General features: G+C 41.5%; 2 protein-coding genes across 6 annotated transcripts; one reads left to right on the top strand and one right to left on the bottom strand.

Annotated features, from left to right (window-relative positions):
- Positions 1-311: 311 nt before the first annotated feature.
- Positions 312-6,117, top strand: LOC119023932 (BTB/POZ domain-containing protein 3-like). Of its 2 annotated transcripts, none has more exons than XM_037106242.1 (5): positions 312-450; positions 803-1,044; positions 2,621-2,711; positions 3,186-3,304; positions 3,485-6,117. In XM_037106242.1, exons 2-5 carry the CDS (start codon positions 878-880, stop codon positions 4,515-4,517), a joined length of 1,410 nt encoding a protein of 469 aa, XP_036962137.1. In that variant the 5' UTR covers positions 312-450; positions 803-877; the 3' UTR covers positions 4,518-6,117. The 2 variants fall into 2 exon arrangements, with proteins under 2 accessions (XP_036962137.1, XP_036962147.1); XM_037106252.1 differs by having other exon boundaries at positions 319-450; positions 792-1,044.
- On the bottom strand, positions 5,250-22,741 carry LOC119023510 (NLR family CARD domain-containing protein 3-like). Of its 4 annotated transcripts, none has more exons than XR_005076284.1 (12): positions 22,494-22,741; positions 18,548-18,650; positions 18,280-18,435; positions 17,401-17,514; positions 14,895-14,961; positions 14,579-14,807; positions 12,704-14,501; positions 12,180-12,353; positions 10,418-10,591; positions 9,181-9,227; positions 7,167-8,946; positions 5,250-7,037 (listed from the first exon to the last, which is right to left on the bottom strand). XR_005076284.1 is itself a non-coding variant. In XM_037105523.1 (12 exons), the coding sequence occupies exons 3-12, from the start codon at positions 18,634-18,636 to the stop codon at positions 8,405-8,407; spliced, it is 3,390 nt and encodes a 1,129-aa protein (XP_036961418.1). In that variant the 5' UTR covers positions 18,637-18,650; positions 20,400-20,446; positions 22,494-22,740; the 3' UTR covers positions 5,250-8,404. The 4 variants fall into 4 exon arrangements, 3 of the variants coding, with proteins under 3 accessions (XP_036961418.1, XP_036961426.1, XP_036961404.1); XM_037105523.1 differs by adding an exon at positions 20,400-20,446 and having other exon boundaries at positions 5,250-8,946; positions 22,494-22,740; XM_037105531.1 differs by having other exon boundaries at positions 5,250-8,946; positions 12,180-12,281.
- Between the last annotated feature and the right edge of the window lie 438 nt (positions 22,742-23,179).

Below are 23,179 nucleotides of genomic sequence, written 5' to 3' on the forward strand. Positions count from 1 at the left end.
TCTTTCAAATATGGATTCTTAACTGCATGTCACTCCGTCTGGTCACTTTCATCAGAGATTACTGTGGTTTAAAACAGTTAATACAAGTAATGATTAATTGTTTTATTTTTGCACCTGTGTTTTTTTTTTTTTTTTAAAAACATATCAAAATACAAAATAACAAAGCAGAATAAAGCCTTAAGAGTGAAATATGATTATTAAAAGACAGAAGTATTCAGGTAACATTAAATAAAATAAAGACAGATCATTATTGTGATGGAGGTGTAGTTACACTCTCCGGCCTGCGGGCGGCAGCAGCGCGCCTGCAGTGAGCTGAATCTGCCGCACTCGTTAGCAGAAGAAGCTAGCTAGCTACTGTAAACAAAGCTGAGCCGTCAGTGTGTTAAACTACTGAACAACTGTTCAATGTGGGCGAAGATATGATCAGAAACTCTTCTTCATAGCGGCAAAGTGAGTAGAAACGAGGCTACTCGCTAAATATCTCGACGCTGAACGAGAAGTTAACTCGCAAAAACGACCTTTTTGGTTAGTTTGTTAGCTAACCAACCAGCTAGCGTGAAGATGCTAAAGTGAAGAGCAGAGAGAGCGGCAGCTCCGGGGTTTGGACTCCCACCGGTCAGCTGCTGGTTCGAGACTTGTGTGTTCTGACTGTATATTAGCTCGGACTGTTCATGTGTTGTCATGGTTGACTGGTGTAAAGGACAATGGACTCTGCGTGGCTAGCTTGGCTAACGCGAAGCTAGCTTAAAACATGGTTTGGTTGTGTGTCGTCGGTGTGTGAATGTGAGCTGTGTTTCTCCAGACTCCGGGAGCTGCAGTTCGGTTCAGTCCGGCCCCGGATCTGCCATGACCCGGCCTGCTGTCTGACGAGAAGATAATGGCTGCAGAGCTGTTTCCCACCAAGAAGCTGGTCCCGTCCGCCTCAGCGAGCAGCAGCAGCACGTCCATCCAGCAGTACCAGCAGCAGAACCTGACCAACAACAACACCAGCACCGCGCAGGGCTGCTGCAACTGGCAGGGCCTGTTCCCGACCATCCGAGAGAGGTCAGTCCGAACCCCTGGCGGTCCAAATACTGATGGCACTCAGATACAGTCAGCTGTAATAAGGTCCAGTCATTCTGGTCCGGGCCTGTACAGACACTGGTTCTGTTCAGGTTGCCTTGAGTTTCTGTCTTGAACTCTCCACATTCTGTTAGGTTTCATTCAGTACAGAACTTTTCTGTGTTTGAAGTGTCCTTGTTAAAGTCTGAAGAACAGATCAGAGGAAACACACAATTCTTACACCTGAATCCTCCTGATGGATGGAGACAGAAAGACACTCGACTGTCAGACCGGGAAACTGAAACTCTCTCAAAATGCATCCAAGGCTTTTTTTATGAATGTATACGAGTCAAACCTTCGTGTAAAAGCATAATTACGATGAAAGAGGCACTTTTAAGACTTACTGTATTTTTGTTTTTGGGTCAAACTCATTTTCAATGGGAGTGCTACGGGCACTTTTACAATAGCATCAAAATCTCTATTTTTAAAACAGTAAGAAGTGTCGACACAACATGAAACTTTGCTGGTAGCATCACCAGGGTCTCTACACATGAACACCAGCATTGAGTCACTAAAAAGAAAGTTTTTGAATAACAACAATCTCAGAATGTGACGTAACCTGGAGGACAGTTAAGGTGGAACTGCTGTCTTCCAGCAACAACTATCCATGCGAGATCTCGTTTGACTTTTCTGACTTTTTATTTTAGTATTGTTTCTTATATGAGGCTCCTTTTCCAACTTCAAGGCCAACATTGTTTTTCACTAACAACAAAGCAACAAATTATCCACATTTATATGGAACTAAGCTTTAGTGCAGAAACACAACGAGATAAACAAAATATTAAACACAAGGGTACGTAAAATGTATCTTAACTTTACAGTGGCAGAGGACAGTGTACATTTGCAGGTTTCCCACGTGTTCTGGAAAATCTTTTGTTGTCCTGAAACATTATTTAAACTCCCCAAACCTCCATAACAGTGTGCACAGTACACATTAGTATCAAACTGTAAAGTATTACGAAACTGTGATGTGTTTTTTTGTTGTTGTTTTTTTTTTTTGTAAAATGAAACCGAGTCGTTCGTTTCAAGACACTTGTCTCATTTCTTCCTCTGTATAATTACTGTTGCTCTTCACGAAAGCAAAACTTCCAGCGAAAGTTCTCATGAAGTCCAATTTTCACTGAAATTAAAGAAAAATCAGTAATGAACTGGACTTTGTTAACAGCAGATCATCATAAGCATCACTGGAATTCATTCACAGCAGCAGAGAAGTAATATGATGATGATAATAATAATAATAATATAATGAATCAGGTCATTTTTATTCATAAATCCTAATATCAAGTTTGTCTCAGAGGACTTTCTTAACCTCATTAAAGCTTTTCAGACACATACATGTTAAAAAACTTGATTTAGTGCCGACAAAATTTTAAAAAAAGATTGTCACCATGATTTCAGCAGAAAAGTTAATTAATTTATTTATTTAAATTTCATTAATCATACAACCGTGAACCAAATATTTGTTGTTTTTCTAAATATATTCTCAGATAAAGTGTTAAAGACTCTTGTGCCTTTTTAGGAATTCAGTCATGTTCAACAATGAGATGATGGCAGATGTTCACTTCGTGGTCGGGCCGCCTGGCGGGACGCAGCGAGTGCCAGGACACAAGGTAAACATCTGATATGTGCAGATCTGGGATCAGAGTGGAAATGATGTTTGGTTTCCTGCAGAGAGTAACTCAGGTGCATTTGAAAGACACAGTGCTGTGTGGAGCCTTCAGGTTCGTTAGTTAGAGACGTCTGCTTGATTTTCCAACACTCGAGGCAACAAATCAGAGAATGATTTTACTTGTTCAGTTATTTTTCTTTTGATTCAAATATATTAAATAGGCTGAAATCTGGACACAGGAACAAAGCAAAAGTTGCAGGTGATCAACATCAGCAATAATTGTTGCTGAAAAAACAAAGTTGTAACAACAGATTGTTTGAAATAATAGTTAATTCACAGAAATTAGGCCAAGGACCAAAAATTGGAGTGAACTTTTAAAACGGTTATTGAGTGTGAGTCAGATGTTGCATTTGCATCTGTTATAATTGGAGGTTGTGTCTCTTACGGCATCCATGTTGTTGCTCTGCTCTGTCAGTACGTCCTGGCTGTTGGCAGCTCGGTGTTCCACGCCATGTTTTATGGAGAACTAGCTGAGGATCAGGACGAGATCAGGATCCCTGATGTGGAGCCTCCTTCGTTTCTGGCTATGTTGAAGTAAGTCAGCATAGCCTGATTCATTCTGTTTTATTGGACTGTGATTGGACCGTTCACATTTAGCTTTGTCTCTGTCTGCAAACATCAGACATACAACGAAAATGCTCAGCATGCTTATTGATATAAAAAAATACCAAAAACAACTGCTTAGTCCATGAAATGGCCCTCTGCTGTACCCAGGTATATCTACTGTGATGAGATCGACCTGTGTGCCGACACAGTGCTCGCCACGCTCTACGCTGCCAAAAAGTACATCGTGCCTCACTTGGCCCGGGCCTGCGTCAACTTCCTGGAGACCAGCCTGAGTGCCAAGAACGCCTGCGTGCTGCTGTCTCAGAGCTGCCTGTTCGAGGAGCCCGACCTGACGCAGCGCTGCTGGGAGGTGATCGATGCTCAGGCCGAGCTCGCTCTGCGCTCTGAAGGCTTCTGCGACATCGACACCCAGACGCTGGAGAGCATCCTGCGGCGGGAGACGCTCAACGCCAAAGAGATGGTGGTGTTCGAGGCGGCGCTGAACTGGGCTGAGGCTGAGTGTCAACGACAAGACCTGACGCCGACCATCGAAAACAAGCGTCTGATGCTGGGAAAGGCCATCTACCTGATCCGCATCCCCACCATGGCACTAGAGGACTTTGCCAACGGGGCGGCGCAGTCTGGTGTGCTCACACTGAACGAGACTAATGACATCTTCCTGTGGTACACCGCCGCCAACAAGCCTGAGCTCTTGTTCTGTACCAAACCTCGTAAAGGCCTGTCGCCGCAGCGCTGCCACCGCTTCCAGTCCTGCGCTTACAGGAGCAACCAGTGGCGGTACCGAGGTCGCTGTGACAGCATTCAGTTTGCTGTGGACAGACGAGTCTTCATCGCTGGCTTCGGCCTGTACGGCTCCAGCTGCGGTTCGGCAGAGTACAGCGCCAAGATCGAGCTGAAGCGCCAGGGTGTGCCAATGGCTCAGAGGATCATCAAGTACTTCTCAGATGGCTCCAGCAGCACCTTCCCCGTGTGGTTCGACTACCCCGTGCAGATCGAGCCAGACACCTTCTACACCGCCAGCGTGGTGCTGGATGGCAACGAGCTCAGCTACTTTGGCCAGGAGGGCATGACAGAGGTGCAGTGTGGGAAAGTGACCTTCCAGTTCCAGTGCTCCTCGGACAGCACCAACGGCACCGGAGTGCAGGGGGGCCAGATCCCTGAACTGATCTTTTACGCCTGAGCCAGACCGGAGGGAGGATGCCACAGAGATTCCCGCTTCACTGCCATGTAGACTTTTACTCTGAAAGTGTGGAGACGAGTTCTCAGGAAGCTGTTTTAGGAGGGAGGGACTCCTGGACGTGCTGTTGAGCCTTTGAGAGACAGATGAAGTGACAACTGAAGAAGACTGAATCCTTACATTCCTTCACACCTCTGTTGTTGTTTGGTTTCACAGCAGCTGTTGTTGAGTTTCAGGTTCTGTGTGTTGATGGTAGATCAAGAGTTAAATTCCTTTCAAAATAAACCTTTAACATCTCTGTGGAGACGAGCATATTGGAACATTAGGTGATACTGTAATATAGAATAGAAGTATCTGATATTAAGTTATATGTATATCATCTATGCATATATTCCAGTTCAGCCACAGTGCAGCCCTGAGCCTTGACTTACAACATTGTCCATAAAGTCTTAACGCACCCACAGATGTTAAAGGGAGTGTTGCCATGTAACAACAGTGTAGTCAGATCTCAGACAGTGAACCACACAGAGAGCAGCCATGACATGTCTCTGAATAATTACAAACACATTTTTATAATCACTTTTATTCTAATATTAATCTCTTTTATTGTTTTTTTTTACCATTAAGAGTTGAGAAGCCAACAGCCAGCAGTCCAAAACCTAAACATTCAAATTACTGACTTCAGTGTTTAATTAACTGATCATGTGAGCAACAAAGATAAAGTGGACGAGGCAGTTTCAGAGCACATTTTATTACAACTAAACTCACCAACAGTACCAAAATACACAGTAGTTAATTGATTAATGGCATTACTTAATCAAATTAATTAAATTCAACACACAATTAACACCTGACTGTTTCCATGTTCTGCCATTGACTTCAGGAGACACTCGGATGTTTCACGCTGCACAATGTGATGCTGACTCAGCTGAATTCGCCACTTTGTCACGTTCACACTTTGGTTTAATTTCGAAGATTTTAAAACATTCCTGCATTTAGTGAAGGATTTAATGAAGCACTACTTTCATTCTGTAACATGTGCAGGTGTTTTATATTTGTAACTTGACAAATCACACTCCTGTCTCTTATCGCATTTTTTATACACTATTTCAGACATACTGTAACCTTCCGAAGGTGCTATGTGCTGTTTCTGCCTCCTGGAGTTCTCTGTTGAAATGTGGCAATTTAAAGCAGCTTTTTGACCAGAAACCACCTGAAGTTCTACCTGTCCAATCTGCAGTGTAACAGATTAGCTGAAAGAGTTGTAACTGCAGATGTAGACCTGTGTGTGTTGTATTTACAGGACAGTGTTCCTCCAACATCACTCTAACAGATAAAAGTCTCGACATCATGTTTGTACCAAATCCTGATTTATTGTTCCGTTGATGTTGCAGTGGGTAAATATATCAGTAATTGTGTCCTGACGCACTTATTCATCTACTCTTTGTAAATGGAGGTAAAATGGTTTTATATGAATCCCTATTGAAGAAACATATTTTTGGATGTCTTTGTTTCCAGTTATGTGATTCCAACCACAGTGAGTTGGTGGCCTTATGAATGTGTTGCTGTGACTAATTTGGAAATTAAAGGTTTGGTCAGTTTGTCCAAGTTCTCTGTTAATCCAGTGCAACAATTCAACACTTGAATTTCCTCCGGGATCAATAAAGTATCTATCTATCTATCTATCTATCTATCTATCTAACAACAGCAGATACAGAATAACAAACATCATTTTTCCGATGTACCATTATGGCGAAAATGTTGGTTGTACAAGACAATAGCCAAGGAATAATGACACAGTGTATGTGGAGATATCTACTGTGCAAGGAAAACACAAGACGTTCATTTTGGCTGTTGATCTTCGGGTCTGATTCTCCCTCAGGATGCAAAAGGTCCTGAGTTCAAAACCTCAAGGAGTCTTGATTGGACAGATTAATGAACTACCAAGTTTCCTGCCCCATAGACTGGAAGCAGGGCAAAATGCTACCATTCATCCAAAAAGGAATGTATAGCGTGCCTTAACACCATCATAGTGTATTTCATTGGTTGTATTATTGATTTATATTTGAGTTTTTGGTTCTCACATGGTGTGCGAGAGGTCCTCAGTTCAAATCCACGAACCCTCTACACTTCATACCTATCTACCTTTCACAGATGTTCCATGAGTCTATATTAATGACATAACTAAGTCAGAAAACTACAGAACCTCCTCCTTGCCCAAAATAACCCTGTCTTGAAATCGCTCAACAGACTAGTTGCCTTGTTCTGCACTGGCCAATTGTTTCTGAACATTAGAGGTCAGCTGTTCTGATGTCTCTGTAGCTCCATTCACTCTGCCGTTTGGATGTGGGGATCCTGCTGCCATTCTCGGCCTCCCTCTCACTGTGACTTTCTCGGAGATGGTGAGGGGTTAAACTTGCTGCAGTATTGGTGAACTGAACCAGTGTGAATGGATAAGCCAGCTGCACGTATCAAGGCCGTGTCGACCTGACAGTGTGATAACTGCACAGGTCCTTCACTCAACTAAAAACAGAGAAATGTCCCACAAAGCAACATTACATGACCAAACAAAAGTAACGTAACTGTTACTGTCTTTGGCAACTTATATGAGGGAAAAGCACTGAGACAGCCCTGGTGAAAATCATAAATGACCTTTTGATGGCATCTGACTCTGGTTTACTCTCCATCCCGGTTCTCTCTCAGCACAGTCTTCAACACTGTCATCATGACATCCTCCCGGACAGGCTGGCCTCCACTGGAATCACTGACGTCCCTCTGGCTTGGCTGGAATCATATCTCACTGGTCGCACACAATTTGTTCAACTCGAGAACCTAAGATCCTGCTCCTCTCCAGTCTCCAGCGGTGTTCCCCAGGGCTCTGTCCTCTTGTTCACTATTTACCTTCTGCCCCTTGGACACATTCTCAGGAAATTCCATATTCAATTCCACAAGAGTAAAAAAACATAACTAATAAACATGTTCATATCTGTAGCTAGGCATTATATAACAGAGGAGCACATCTACAATAATACATGATCATACAAGTCAAATCATTAGTAAATCATACTGGTTACTATCAAATACACTCATGTTATACTGACATTATATCATTGTGTTAAAAGTTACTACCAAACTCATCAGAGTGGAATCCTGTAAATCATGATTACATGATCTGAAACACAAGATAAATATATTTATACATCAGTAGATAGAAAGAGACATTTCAGACTCTTGTGGTGAGGAAAGGAGAGGAGCAGGATGAAACACACTCCAACAGGAATGTTGCTCACCACACAGTTTACAGCCCTGGAGAGGTTAAATGGTTCATCTGTGTGGATGTAGTCTGTTTCTAAAGAGTGAACAAATCTGCTTCCATCCCCTAAACCTGAGATCCCAAATTGATTATGTCAATCAGGAGAGACACGTGAATGAGAAAGTCAAATGTTTATCCTGACAGATGATGTGAGATGATGAAGTGTTGACAGAAAGTCTTTGGCTCTTGGACTCTACAGGGAGATTTTGTAATGGAGGTCCGTCTGCACGTAGCAGCAGCTCTATCCACTCATAGAGACATATTTACAGATAATAACTCAAATAAGACAAATGACAAACTTTATAAATCATCATAATGATTATCTATATGCATGTGTGTGTGCAACCTGATTTCATTGTATATACAGACTGATTGTTGTGAGAAAACCTTCAGATCACAAAGTTCAGAAAACTGAAATCGGAACGTTCAAAACATATTTAAAGCGATTTAAAACCAACTGCGACAAAACAACTGGACCATTTCTGTTACTGTCATTTACAGAGAGTGTGTGTGTGTGTGTGTGTGTGTGTGTGTGTGTGTGTGTGTGTGTGTGTGTGTCTGAGTGTGTGTGTGTTTCCTACAGAGACACTGAGGAATCACGTCTGAACCTGAACCCAGGATAAAGAGGTTCAGTGAATGTGGTGTTGAAGGTGTGGAGGTGGATCAGTGAGTCAGAGACTCTGTAGAAGGACAGAGTGCCAGCAGGACAGTCCACATACACTGCTACTCTGTGAGAGACAGAGGAGGAGGAGGAGGAGGAGGAGGAGGAGGAGAGGACTGTTCTTATGTTATTGTGACAGGCAGAGTAACAACCTTCATAATCAGAGCACTCCAGAATCCAGGACTGATTATTCCGTCCAAACAAACAGTCATCAGTGTTTCCTCTCCTGCTGATTCCTCTGTAACTCACTGATATATTAACCTCTCCTCTCCACTCGACCTCCCAGTAACAGCGACCAGTCAGACCATTTCTACACAGCAGCTGAGTCCAGTACTCAAACCTCTCTGGATGATAAGGATATGGCTGCTGCTTTAACACCCATGTCACCTTCCTGTTGTTGTCAGACAGTTTGAGCTCTCTGTGTGTTGTGTTCGTGTCCACTGTGAGTTCACAGACATCTGATGGAGAGAACAAGACACAATACAGCAGCAGTTTATCATCCAACACAGCTGATGGTTTATTTCTTGCTTTATTAACAGACTGACTGTTAATTAGATCAAAACTTCACAATGACTCATCTTTCTGGATCTTCTTTCAAACTGACAGTTGAATGCAGATATACAAGCTTTAGATTTAAACTACTTTAACATGTTGCTGCCTTGTTTTCATTAATCAAGTGAACACACACTTACACTTCCTCACACCAGGTTTCATCCTCTGCTCTCCACAATGTTCCACCCTGGAGGAAGAAACAGAGTCAGAATGTTCCTTCAAAAGCTTCCTCATCAATGATCTTCATAAAGCTTCACTCAGATCACCATTAAGACAAAACAGCTGCATTTATAAAACACACTTCAAACACACACTCAAACTTTACATCAAACATTCACAAACGGCAAGTAAATAATTAAAGGTCAGACAAAAAGAAAATATCCCAACAATCAAGACAATAAAATAGTAATCAAATCATCAGATGACTCTCTTAATATTCAGACCCTCGGTTCTTTAATGAGAAGAAAAGGTAGAAACATCAGCATTGGCAACATCATTACGACTGTCAATGGACAAAACCGTCACACATGAAGTTCATTTTGATCTTTGATTGATCAGAATTGACATCATCTCATAATTTAAGACCATTCACAATTTTGTTAGGATCCATGGACAGACTGAAGATGTCAGAAATCTCCAGAACAACTTCTGTTTCCATGATGAAGAATCAACTTTAACACCTTTGCTTTCTGGTTAGTAAATAATGTGTTATGGTGTCATTAAATTACTGAAGTCCTTTACAAGAAGGGACAGAGCTGCCTCTATTTTCTGAGGAGGCTCCGCTCCTTTCACATCTGCCAGACTATGCTGAGGATGTTTTATGAGTCTGTGGTGGCCAGTGCTATTCTGTTCGCTGTTGTGTGCTGGATCAGTAGACTGAGAGTACCAGATGCCAACAGACTCAACAAGCTGATCAGAAAGGCCAGTGACATTGTGGGGGTGGAGCTGGACACTTTGACTTGGACTCATATAGCTATTTATAAAAACAAAACAAACTTAACTATAATCACTCATTCTCATTTCATTTATAACACTAACTATTAACTAACTATAACTATTTCACTGTATATTGTATATATTTATAGATTGTCTACTTTATTATTGTATTATTGTATTTTATTGTATTTCATTTTATTTTATTGTCTATTTTACTGTTTTATTTATATCTTTATCTTTAGCCCTTGTTTCCATTCATGCTGTATTTCTATTCTACCTTGCACGGAGCAATTCTTATGATTCTGATTCTGATTATATGACCAACAGCAGATGGTGCTGTGATGTGAGTCAGCAGGTCATTCTCAGTGTGGACAGGAACTCTCAGCACTCTCATCAGTTACAATCAGAAACAGTGTGTGAGCTCTTGTTGTCTGTTCATACTTTAGAGTGTCCAGTCTCCAGTCTGGATTCTCGAGTCCAACCGACAGCAGCTTCACTCCTGAGTCTCCTGGATGATTGTAACTCAGGTCCAGCTCTTTCAGATGGGAGGGGTTGGATCTTAGAGATGAGGCCAGAGAAGTACAGCCTTCCTCTGTGACCAGACAGCCTGACAGCCTGGACACACACACACAAAGGTGTTGATGACAGCAGAGAGACTAAATCAAAACAGTAAAGTTATGGGTCGTAAAAATCAATCAATCCAAAACCAAAATAATATATCACTATGTAATTCCAATCTCAATCATCTAAGTTGCTTATTCAGTGCTATGCCTTGTAGACTACAGCCAGATTTGAAATAGGTTATGAATTTATTTAACACCATCAAAACACAATATTTCATTAAAGATAATTCTTGTTTGGCACAATCTCTTCATCAATTATGGTGCTCATCTTAAACCTACATTACATTATTAAAAATACATCATCCAAAGAAGAGCCACAAGAAGGAACTTAGCCCCAGACTGCAACCATCACTAGAGACAGTAGCCCCATTCACACTGCCGTTTGCATGCGGGTATCCTGCACCAATTATCCGCAGCCACCTCTGTGTGAAAGTTTCAAATGCGGCGAGAGTTGAAATTTCGCTCTGGTGCTGATCTGCCTGTATAGGTAGTATCAGGGCTGCATTACTGGAGAACCGAACCAGTGTGAATGGCGGCACAGAGTGAGGGCGTGTCGCTCTGACTAGTCTAATAACTGCAGGTCTCTCACTCACTCACTCACTCAACTAAGTAAAGAGAAATGTCCCACAAAGCAATGTCATAACGTATTAACTGTAACTGTCTTTGGCAAATTATATGAGGAAAAAAATACCACAGCTGTACGTGGAGAAGCATCCGTCCTCCTATCTTTTATTCTGCCTGTCCTAACGACTCTTTGTCTCATTTCTGCCTGAAAAACAGCATCTGTCACCAGCAAAAAACTTTAACTCTCCGAGTGTTTGTGATGAAAATAAATCACTGCGACTGCCAGCCCTCCAGACTGAGACTTCAGGGAACTTTCCCGCAGCCTCTGTCCCCACGAGTGAGTCAGACAGCTTCCACTTTACTGATGGCGATTATGTAATTATGTCATTTATAGTGAAAAACGTAACTTGGTCACTTTCCAGTATGTTTGGTGGGTAAGGATCTCAATCACTACACATTATAACAGCATCCATATGATTATAAACTGTCCACGGGTTTAGATTGACACCTGGGAAACACCTTGAAAACATATTGACGTTATCATCATGACATGGACCGTGACACCTCTTTAGGAGCTCCAGCGCCAGCTTTCTGTGTGAATTACATGGCGGTATGGTGGAGATGCTTTGCTCTGTGTGAAACACCATTGGCGGCGAATTGGTGAACCACAGCTCCAGAGATGATGCAGAGACGCTGTGTCAAAAGGGCTAGTGCAACTAAACTAACTAAAAAACAAAACAAAAATTATAACTGTTAGACATCTACTGCATGTCTGTCCATCCTAGGAGAGTGATCCCTCCTCTGTGGCTGTTCCTGAGGTTTCTGTCATGTTTTCTACCCAATTAAAAGTTTTTTCTCTCAATATGGTGAGTTTTTCCTCAGTCAATCAAGTTTCACTGTACATATTGTGACACCCACTGAGAGAATATGATTGTGATCTGGGGATATATAAATACAATTTATTTGATTTCATATAACATTTAAAGTTCTCTCTTAAACAGAAACAGAAACCTCACCTGAGATTCTCCAGTTTGCAGTGTGGACTCTTAAGTCCAACAGACAGCAGCTTCACTCCTGAATCCTGCAGGTCATTGTTACTCAGGTCCAGCTCTCTCAGACTAGAGGAGGGGGAGTTGAGAACTGAGGACAGAGCTTCACAGCTTCTCTCTGACAGATTACAGCCACTCAGCCTGAAGAAAAGTTAGTGACAGAAACAAATACTGATACTGTTTCTGTCTTGTACAGTATAAAGCACATGTTTCTCAAGTATATTACTAGGATCTGAGAACAATTAATAAAATGTCCTAAGTAACATTTGTATCTCTGGGATTAGCCTGACAAACTTCAAAGTGACAGTTTTCTTCTATTTCATGGATGAATTCATCTGTGGAGGTACAGTAAGACTAAAGGAACAATATGCATGTTTTCAGTCATCAATCTGATGACTAAATCTTATGACGAATTTGATTGATATTTGATATTAGGAGATTCATTAGTGGAGAGAAACCCTACATGTATGCTACAGTATCTGTTAACTTACAGAGCTTTGTTGGAGGCTTTGACCACTGGCAGCAGCCTCAGAAGAACCTCCTCTGAAGCAGAGTATTTCTTCAGGTCAAACACATCCAGATCTTCTTCTGATGACAGTAAGATAAAGCCCAGAGCTGACCATTGAGCAGGAGACAGTTTATCTGTGGAGAGACTTCCTGATGTCAGGTACTGTTGGATCTCCTCCACTAGAGAACCATCATTCAGTTCATTCAGACAGTGGAACAGATTGATGCTTCTCTCTGGAGACAGATTCTCACTGATCTTCTTCTTGATGTACTCAACTGTTTCCTGATTGGTCTGTGAGATACTTGCCGTGTGTGTCATCAGACCTTGTAGGAGAGTCTGATTGGTCTGCAGTGAAAGACCCAGGAGGAAGCGGAGGAACAAATCAAGGTTTCCATTTGGACTCTGTAAGGCCTCATCAACAGCACTCTGGTAGAGATGTGTTGGTTCAGGTTGGTCTCTGAATAGTTTATACCACCGGGAGGTTTTTTTTCCTACTGCCAGCAGATTGACTCCAGAGTTCATGAATCTCACATGTACATGAAGAGCAGCCAGGAACTCCTGAACACTCAGATGGATGAAGCAGAACACCTTGTCCTGGTACAGTCCCCTCTCCTCTTTAAAGAGCTGTGTGAACACTCCTGAGTACACTGAGGCTGCTCTGATATTGATGCTACACTCTGTCAGGTCTGATTCATAGAAGATCAGGTTTCCTTTCTGCAGCTGATCAAAAGCCAGTTTTCCCAGAGACTCAATCATCTTCCTGCTCTCTGGAGTCCAGTGTGGATCTGTCTCAGCTCCTCCATCATACTTGACCTTCTTCACTTTGGACTGAACCACCAGGAAGTGGATGTACATCTCAGTGAGGGTCTTGGGCAGCTCTCCTCCCTCTCTGGTCTTCAACACATCCTCCAGAACTGTAGCAGTGATCCAGCAGAAGACTGGGATGTGGCACATGATGTGGAGGCTTCGTGATGTCTTGATGTGGGAGATGATTCTGCTGGCCTGCTCCTCATCTCTGAATCTCTTCCTGAAGTACTCCTCCTTCTGTGGGTCAGTGAACCCTCTGACCTCTGTCACCATGTCAACACACTCAGGAGGGATCTGATTGGCTGCTGCAGGTCGTGTGGTTATCCAGAGGCGAGCAGAGGGAAGCAGTTTCCCCCTGATGAGGTTTGTCAGCAGCACATCCACTGAGGTGGACTCTCTAACATCAGTCAGGATCTCAGTGTTGTGGAAGTCCAGAGGAAGTCGACACTCATCCAGACCGTCAAAGATGAACACAACCTGAAACTCTTCAAAGCTGCAGATTTCTTTGGTTTCAGTGAAGAAGTGATGAACAAGTTCCACCAAGCTGAACTTTTTCTCTTTCAGCATATTCAGCTCTCTGAAAGTGAATGGAAATGTGAACTGTATGTCCTGGTTGGCTTTGTCTTCAGCCCAGTCCAGAGTGAACTTCTGTGTTAAGACTGTTTTCCCGATGCCAGCCACTCCCTTTGTCATCACTCTTTTGATTGGTTCGTCTCTTCCAGGTGAGGCTTTAAAGATGTCTTCTTGTCTGATTCTTGTTTCTGGTCTGTGTGGTTTCCTGGATGCTGTTTCAATCTGTCTGACCTCATGTTCATCATTGACCTCTGCAGTCCCTCCCTCTGTGATGTAGAGCTCTGTGTAGATCTGATTCAGAGGGGTTGGGTTTCCCGCTTTAGCGATCCCCTCAAACACACACTGGAACCTCTTCTTAAGGTTAGATTTGAGTTGACGTCGACAAACTGCAGCAACAGTTCCTGAATGAAACACAACACATCAGTGAGTGGATGTTAGTGTGAAGAAGAAAAGAGTTTATTGAGGAAAATCCTCTTACTGCTCTGCAGACGGTCAGCCAGCTCCTCCTGCTTCATCCTCCTCAGGAAGTTCAGTGTGATCTTCAGAATTGCCTCTCTGCTGCTCCTCCTCTGCTCCTCCTCCTCACCGTGCAACACCTCCTCATCCTCACTCTGCCTCTCTAAGCATTCTGGGTAATCTGGACTCAGAATCTTCTGGAACTTTTTCAACTCGTTCTTCACAAAGGTGACAACGTTCTCCTTAAGATGCTGCAAAACAGTAAAACTTCAAATGTAAAGTGAGACATTTAATTTCATTTGCAGCTGAAGTAAAGCTGTTGTTGGACATTTACACACCTTAAATATGGAGTCCAGGTCTGTTGGCTGCTGCTGGAGAGACTGACCACTAAGAACCTGCTGAACTCTGCAGAGAACATAAAGTATGATGATTTCAGCTATCAGCACCTTCACATTTTTACATCATCTGTCTGCTTCTTGGGTCATTTGACAGATTAGGTGAAACTGTTTTCTGGTTTTAATGATGACGCCTTTATTTGAGTTCTAGTTGTCCGACCTAAAACATAGTGTAATATAGTAATAAAGAATGAAGGCTTCTACTGTGAACACAAATGAATTGTTTCTCGCTTTCTGAGAACAGGTGAGTCAAAAATTGTGTTAGTGAGCACTCCTCCTTTGCCAATGTATTCACCTGACAGCTATGGTTTGTCAGATGCTGATTAGAATAGTTTAGGTTAGATGGGCTTGATTTATCCCAAAATGGGGAAATCCACTTATAACAGCAGCTCAAGATGCAACAATTACAGGAAAAGGAATCAGGCAAATAAAATAAATGAAAAATGAATAGTAAAGTAGAAGTGAGTGGATAGTGATTGTTCAGGTAGTGCTTGAGTTAAACAGTCTAATGGCTGTGGTGATGAATGGTCTGCAGTAGCACTCCTTCTTGCACCGTGGGTGTCAGAGTCTGCTGCTAAAAGAGCTGCTCAAGGCTTCCACAGTCCGATGCAGGGGGTGAGAGGTGTTGTCCCTGATTGACGTCAGTTCAACATCTGCCTCTCACCCACCACCTCTATGAGGTCCAGTGGACAGTCCAGGACAGAGCTGGCCCTCCTAACCAGTTTGTTCAGTCTCTTCCTGTCCCTGCACAAGCTGCTACCTCCCCAGCAGACCACTGCATAAAGGAGTTGATGCCACCACAGTGTCATAAAATGTTAATGTATGTAATGTATGTAATATTCTCTGCACCCCAAAGGATCTCAGTCTCCTCAGCAGATGGAGGCAACTTTGGCACTTCTTGTACAGGGCATTCGTGTTGTCAGTCCAGTCCAGTTCATGGTGAACACACAGGTATTTATATTTTGCCACCATCTCTATGTAAAAACCCTGGATGTTCACTGGTGTGATCTCTGGTGTCTTCCTCTGGAAATTGATCACCATCTTCTTTGTTTTACTGGTGTTTACTGTAGCTTTTGGAGGTGAAAATTCATGGTGTTATGTGTGTAGAGGGTGAAAAGGAAGGGAGAGCGCACCGTACCCTGAGGAGCCCCCATACTGCATAATACCACATCTGAGACACAGACTCATTATGGCAAAAAATGTAATTAAGAGTCTTTGCCCAGTCTTGGGCTCCACTTGCTTGCTATCTCTCTCCACCTTTTCCATGACCAGATATTTTCTTCAGACATCACTGGTGTTGTTCTGCTCCAGCTGCTGCTCCAGTTTCCTTTTGTATGTATTCTGTGATGCAGTCTGTCAGGCTGCTGATGTCTTCCCCATGTGGACTGCAGAGTGCTTCCCAGTCTGTGGTAGCGAAGCAGTCCCTTACCCTGTGTTCCTCAAGGAATGTATTTTACTATTTTACTATTATTTTACTATTATCCCAAACCCAACTCTAATTATTGTGTATATATGTTTACTCACTTGGTGGATAGCTCACTTGACTGGAAAAAATGCTCACAAACCCTTTCAATCCTGTGAACAACTATGTTACACCCCTGCTTAAGTGGCCCTTTGGTATATTCTATTTCAAGCATAATGTCATCAACATCCTAAATATCAGAAGTTTAGCGTCTGTTGTTAACTCCACCACTTTTGTCTGCTCTGCGTAGTTCAATTTATTCTTTTACTCTTTTTATTGAAATCATCTCTTATATGTATTTTCTGAATTGCAGTGATATAGCAGCTCAATTCTAATTCTTAAGGTTAAAATGTGCTCCGTCCTTTAAAAAGCTATAACATGCATTTGTATCAGGATAAAAACAGGCTGCTTTATGAACTCATGCAAAACAACTATGTCTTAAAAGCATTTGACTGTCTTACTCTTATTCAGTGTGGGCATAGCTTTTGCTAATAATACTTTTATACTTTTTTTTACACATACATTATTAATGCTTAAGTTGCAGAGCTTTTGCTTATCATTTAGCAGTTTAAAAATCTGTTTTTAAAACATGTTTAACCACAGCATAGAAGGTTGCTACAAATTAAAACTACTATGTAGCCTTTCATCACACCTTTAACCTAAATATCTAAAATGCTATGATGCAGCCTAAAATGGACACTTGCTTCTCATCCAACACTTCTCAGCCTTGACCATTTGCTATTTTATCAGAATAAGGTGCTGTGGCTGCCAGATTTTGGGAAGTATGCAATACCAATTAATATTGATACTAATCAATTGCATTGCTCATCATTCTCATGTAATCAGAGTTCTCAACGGGCATGAAAATTACAACCCGACCCGGCCCTCAGGTTTTTAAGCCTGAACCCGATGCAGCCCGACACACCAGCATGAACTGTCTAGAAGGAAAGCTGCAGAACAACAAACTCTTCTGGTTTACATTCTTACCTTTCTTCAGCAGAGTGGTCTCCATCCTTGAAGTAAATCGGCCAACTCATGGACCGGTCACTCTTCATGGACACTCCGCTGGGTGCAGGAGAGTCTGATCTCTGCTGCTGAACTCTGATAGAAATAGACAGACAAATCAATGCACCTGTCAAACCTTCAACCAAAAATGCATATTCACATGTATCAAAATCTGAAGTTGATTTAAAGAGAAGAAGTCCAGAAAAACCATCAGTGTTGGATCATCCAGTTTGGGACAATAACCAGAATCAGAATCAGAAATCCTTTAATGTCTCGCAGGCGGGGAAATTTGTTTGTCACAGCAGCAGAATATTACAAGAACAAGAGCAATAGCAAAATAGACAATATATAATAGACAATATAATTAAAAAGGAAAAAAAAATAGAATTGAATTGACGTATATATATATATATATATATATATATATATATATATATATATATATATATATATATATATATATATATATATATATATATATGGTATAATGCAAGAATGGAAAGTATTTTTTATACACAGATTTGAATATTTATTTTGAATATGTATAATAAATATGGGTGATGAAATGAGTTTGTACAGAGTTCATATTATTAGTCAGATGAACTGGTTTAGTAATCGTGTCATGTTGCTGATTATTCCTTCAGTTTGAAGCTACAACCCTTTTTAAAATGTGACATGATGAGATAAGAGGAGGTGGACAACGTCACAAGAGACTTCTTTGAAAAGATAAACAGTAAAGTAAAACACTGTCTGAATGTTATAAATGAAACATTCCTCCAACAACAACATTGTTAGAACATGTAGAGAACATGACGAAATGTTACAGGAACGTTCCTGTTGGTTGGGACTATGTTGACTTACTGAGTCTGTGATGGAAGATTTACTTTAAATGCTATTGGGTGACTCATGGACCTGTCACTCTTGATGGACACACAGCTGGGTCCAGGTCCAGGTCCAGGTCCAGGTCCAGTTCCAGGTCCAGATCCAGGTCCAGGTCCTGGTCTCTGCTGCTCTGGGCTTCAACACAACACACACAGAGATTTGAGTGTGAATCCTGATGGTGCAGTGATTTGGGTGCTGAGCTGTGACATGGAGAAGAGTCATGGACAGTTAGAGATCCTCATCTCACCTCTGAGCTTTGGTCTGGCTGTCATGTTCCCCACACAGAGTGGTTTTAGAGGGAGGGACTCCCTCCTCTGTCTCCTCACACTGATTCATAGCAGAGCCCACACCTTCACACAAACACAACAACATGCTGTAACACAGGATTTATCAGCATTCCTCTCAGTCACATGACAAACATACAGAGTCTGACTGGCGGAAACTACTGAAGCTTTCTCACACCAAATGATAAAAACACAAATCTGACACTTTAGAATAAAGTTTAAAGTAAAGGCAGCTCAACTTTTAGTTCCTGAATGAAACTAAGTTGATAATGAAGATTATGGTCAGCAGAATCCTGAACTGAGAGAGAAGAAGCTTCTTATTGATCCATCAGGAAGAATCGGTTGAGTGGAACCTGCAGCCAGGAAGCCAATCACAGAGCAGCTGGTGTAGTTCTGCTGTCAGTCCACTAGATGTCCTCAGTCATCTGCAGTCAACTACAGAGCTGCTCAGTAAACAGATTCATGTAGGCAGGAGGAGAAACTCTGATCTCTGTAAAATCCACTGACAGAATGAGAGTGAAGATCTGGAGCTGAACTCACAGAGGTTTCTCATGTCACCGATCAGAGTGCTTCTTCACATTTATTCAGAAAGCTGCTGAGATACTTTGACTTAAGAAGTGAGGACAGAAGGGGCGGAGCCTGCTGTCATGGAAGACTGTGTATCTCTACTGTGATTGGATGACAGTCTGTGTCAGTGAATGTCCAGTAAAACATTAATCAACATGATAAACAGATGGAGAATTATATTTCATGACACGTGTGACGTGTGGAACAGATTTCATACAGAGAAATAAAATATTATTGACAAAATAAATCTTCATCCTCTGACCAGGTGATTCTATAAATCATCAAACTGGAGTCTGAGGAGCACATTGTTGGTTTGGCTGCAGCTTCATGTCTCAAACAGATCGATACTAAACAACTGATTATTTATTATCTATTATTATCTATTATCTACTGACAAATGAGCATCAATACTGCACAGTGTTCAAACTGATCATCAGTTTACATTCAATATGTGATCAATAGTCATCATGCTTCCATCTCGCATTAATGCAGAGCTGGAACTAAACAATGAGAGCTTGATGAATGTTGTCTTGTTTTAAAATGATGTGCGAGTTTATGTGCAGCTGTTGTCCATCGGCGATCATCAAACGTAGGCCTCATGAATACTATTCAGTGTTTCACTCTCACTGTCGTCAGGCACAAAGTCACAAAACAGCCATGGAAGCAGCTCACAGCGACACACGGGCAGATTATAGAGAGATGCACTGCAGGCGAGCACAGCAGCTAAACGTCAGGCTGCTGATGTCACCGTACTGACACTTTGAACTTGAAGACATACCTTGAAAAACACTGATGTTCAATACCACGGAGAAAAACTGACACAACTGTGAGGACGCAAAACTTTAGATTGCTATTGAAAAATAAACACAGTGAGGCTTGTGTGTGTGTGTCTACGTGCTGGTCGTTAGCAACATATTTATATCTATCAGATTAAAATGATATCGTCCCGAGCTCTGTGGGCCCACTGGGAAAATGGGCAGCGTGCCAGATGATCAGTCTGGCCCTGCCCTCATCACACTGTGTTCATTCAAATCAAACATTTATCTGAACTCAAACATGATCTGAAATAGAATTTTTACACTCATCAGCTTTTCTCTTCCTGCTCACAAAGACGTCTCTGACCTTCAGAGGAGGAAGTTTCCTCATTAAACTTGGGTTTGAACTGATTTTCAAACTCTCTGACACAGTCTGTCAAACCTCAAATAAATGATGATGTCACACAGGAACAGAAACTAGAGTTTCACTCACTTGACTTATTTCCACGAGTGTCCGTCAGTCCAGCAGCTCATTGTGTCCTGATCAGGTGTGTGTAGAAAGAAGATTAGACTGATCTCAGTGTGACCAGCGCCTTCAATACAAACCCCTCCCAGCAGCATTAAAACTCTACAAACCAGTGTGAAGCTGCTGTACAGGATAAAGTTCAGCTTTAACTCTTTTATTATCAGGAGATCAAATGATACCGTTAATGCCTGACGTCTCTTTATACCATCACAGTTCAGCTCTCTACTAAAGTCTTTGTGTCTCAGAGGGTTTCTTCACTGAATACACACAACTAAACTCTGCACACAAAGTGTGAAAACTCAAACCTGGTTGATCAAAATCAAACTGCAGACTGAACTCTGAACTCAATTCTACTGTTTTCACTCAATGAGGCAGACGAGGAGGAGGAAGATGATCAGCTGGTTATATTCCGTATTACTGTGTATTTTCATGTACAACTCATCATTCTTATGATTAATCACAAGTTCCTCTAAACTTTTAATTTAATTACCGAAGCCTTGTTAATTCCATCAATTACTTATGTTGTCTTTAGATTTGAATTCATGTTTGGCTTCTTTCACATCAGCCACACAAAACCTGATCTGCTGAAAAGATTGGCTGAATACAATTAGGACCCACCCCCATAGCATCACTACAAGTCCATGGCCAGACCAACCTGAACACTTTGAAAGCAACTTTACCTTATTTTTACCTTTCTTCAGCAGAGTGTTTAGCTCTGAAGTCTAAAGGTAAAATCAAAGACCGGTCACTCTTCATGGACACAGAGTCTGACTGGACACCAGATTCGCACAAACACTAATTACATCCAGATCTGACTTCAGTCTACATGACAGACATGTTGACAGTTTCAGCTGCAGTATGTAATATTTTCCTTTCAGACTCTGTTAAGATTTGAGTGGAATGGTGCCAGTAAAAAGCCGTCAGAATAACCAAGTTTAAACAACAAAAAATAATTTGGGATGACCTGAAACAGAGAAAATGTTCAGTTTGTTTTCATTTGTATCAAAATAAAAGTGTTTTTTCTCTTTAAAAAGAACTGTGAGGACTGAACTAGTTTACAGTAAAAACACCAAAACAAGAACCAGCCATGACCACAGTCATCTAGGGACTCCAACAAAGCTCAGATTATAACTCGACCCCTGGGTCCTCTGACTGAACTATCCATGACAGGCAATGGATCACTCATAAAAAGGTATGTATAACGTTAAGTACATTGTAATATCCCTTAACAAATACTTATTGAAGTATTTGCAAAAATTTCCTTTTATAACCTCTGCCCTGCTCATGAGCAGGGGAAGTCATGTGACGGAGGAGGACAGCACCACAGTTTAACACCAGAGGCAGCTGCTCACTTCCTGCTTCCTGCCAACAATTATATACATATAAAACATGACATATAAACATGACCATGTCCCTCACTAACCTCACTGTAACCATGACGATAAAGCTCTTCTGAATTTAACTCAGTCATGTGACCCTGAAACCCAGAATGTTCTCTGAGCTCTACGTGGTCTCTGATGTCGTCTTCCTGAGCTTGTTTGTACACTTTGCAACACATTGTAAAGCTGAAATATAAGTCACATTTATCTTATTCTTATTATTAAAGAAAGAATCAGAGTATCTGGATTGGAAGTTGATTTCTTTGTCACATTAAAGCTGAGCAGACTGTTAAAATACTTGTGACTGCAAAAAGAAATCCACCTGGAGTACAGCTTATTATTACAACCAGCTGTACTGAGATCAGTCTGTAAAATACTGACAAGAAATGATTATATACACAGATTGTTGGATCAACCGGCTCCTTTGAGCAGATTTTACCAATCAAAAGAAAGAGAAACAGAAAAGAGACAGAAACAAGCTGCTGACACACAGCTGGAGGATCTAAATCTCTTCTGATTTAACTTCAGTGGAACTCAGAAGCTCCAGCAGGTCATACTGAGAGGAAGCTGCAGCAGTGATTGAGTCAGACTAATGAAGACACAAACAGTCTGATAACATGAGTATTTACAGGAGAAAAGACACAAATCACATGAAAAAGTGACAATAAAAACACACATTTACCTTTTTGTCTGTAGGCAGAAATCATGTGAGTCTCACCATGACAGGAAGTGAAAGTTAAAGACGGACAGAGAAGCTGGTTTACTGTCAGGACTGTTTACAGGAAGCACAAGTTCTGTCTTGATAATCTGTTTAAGTTACTTAATTGTTTTGTTTCAGCTGTAAAAACATTCAGGAGAAATAACATGTTTTTCATTTGTAAATAATTGTTTTTTTCCACAAGATGTTTTTGTTGTGGATATAAAACTTGGTTTCACACACACACACACACACACACACACACACACACACACACACACACAAAAAAAAACCCAGATCAGAAAGATAATGGATCATCGTAAATTAAAAACATCTTCACTGACCCTCAGGGCTTCCGTACCTCGTTAGCTGTAGAGGAATTACCTGTGGAGCCCCTGCAGGTTTGAGGGGGAAACCCCTAAATCTGATGATCATATGATCAGCTGACACACGTCTCCTCCTGTTTATTGTAATGTGCTCAACTGGACACATGATGGAGACACACAACCACACATGGTTCCAACACAGGGTTGGATAATGACTGTCTGTAAACTCCTTCATGCTACACTGATGACACAACTTATATACAGTTATTAATGTAGAAATATACATAAACATGAAGAGCATCTTTTGAATCTGTCAGATATCAGATATATCAGAGTTAGCCCACT

Source organism: Acanthopagrus latus, chromosome 1, assembly GCF_904848185.1.
Source record: "Acanthopagrus latus isolate v.2019 chromosome 1, fAcaLat1.1, whole genome shotgun sequence".
NCBI classification, from domain to species: domain Eukaryota; kingdom Metazoa; phylum Chordata; class Actinopteri; order Spariformes; family Sparidae; genus Acanthopagrus; species Acanthopagrus latus.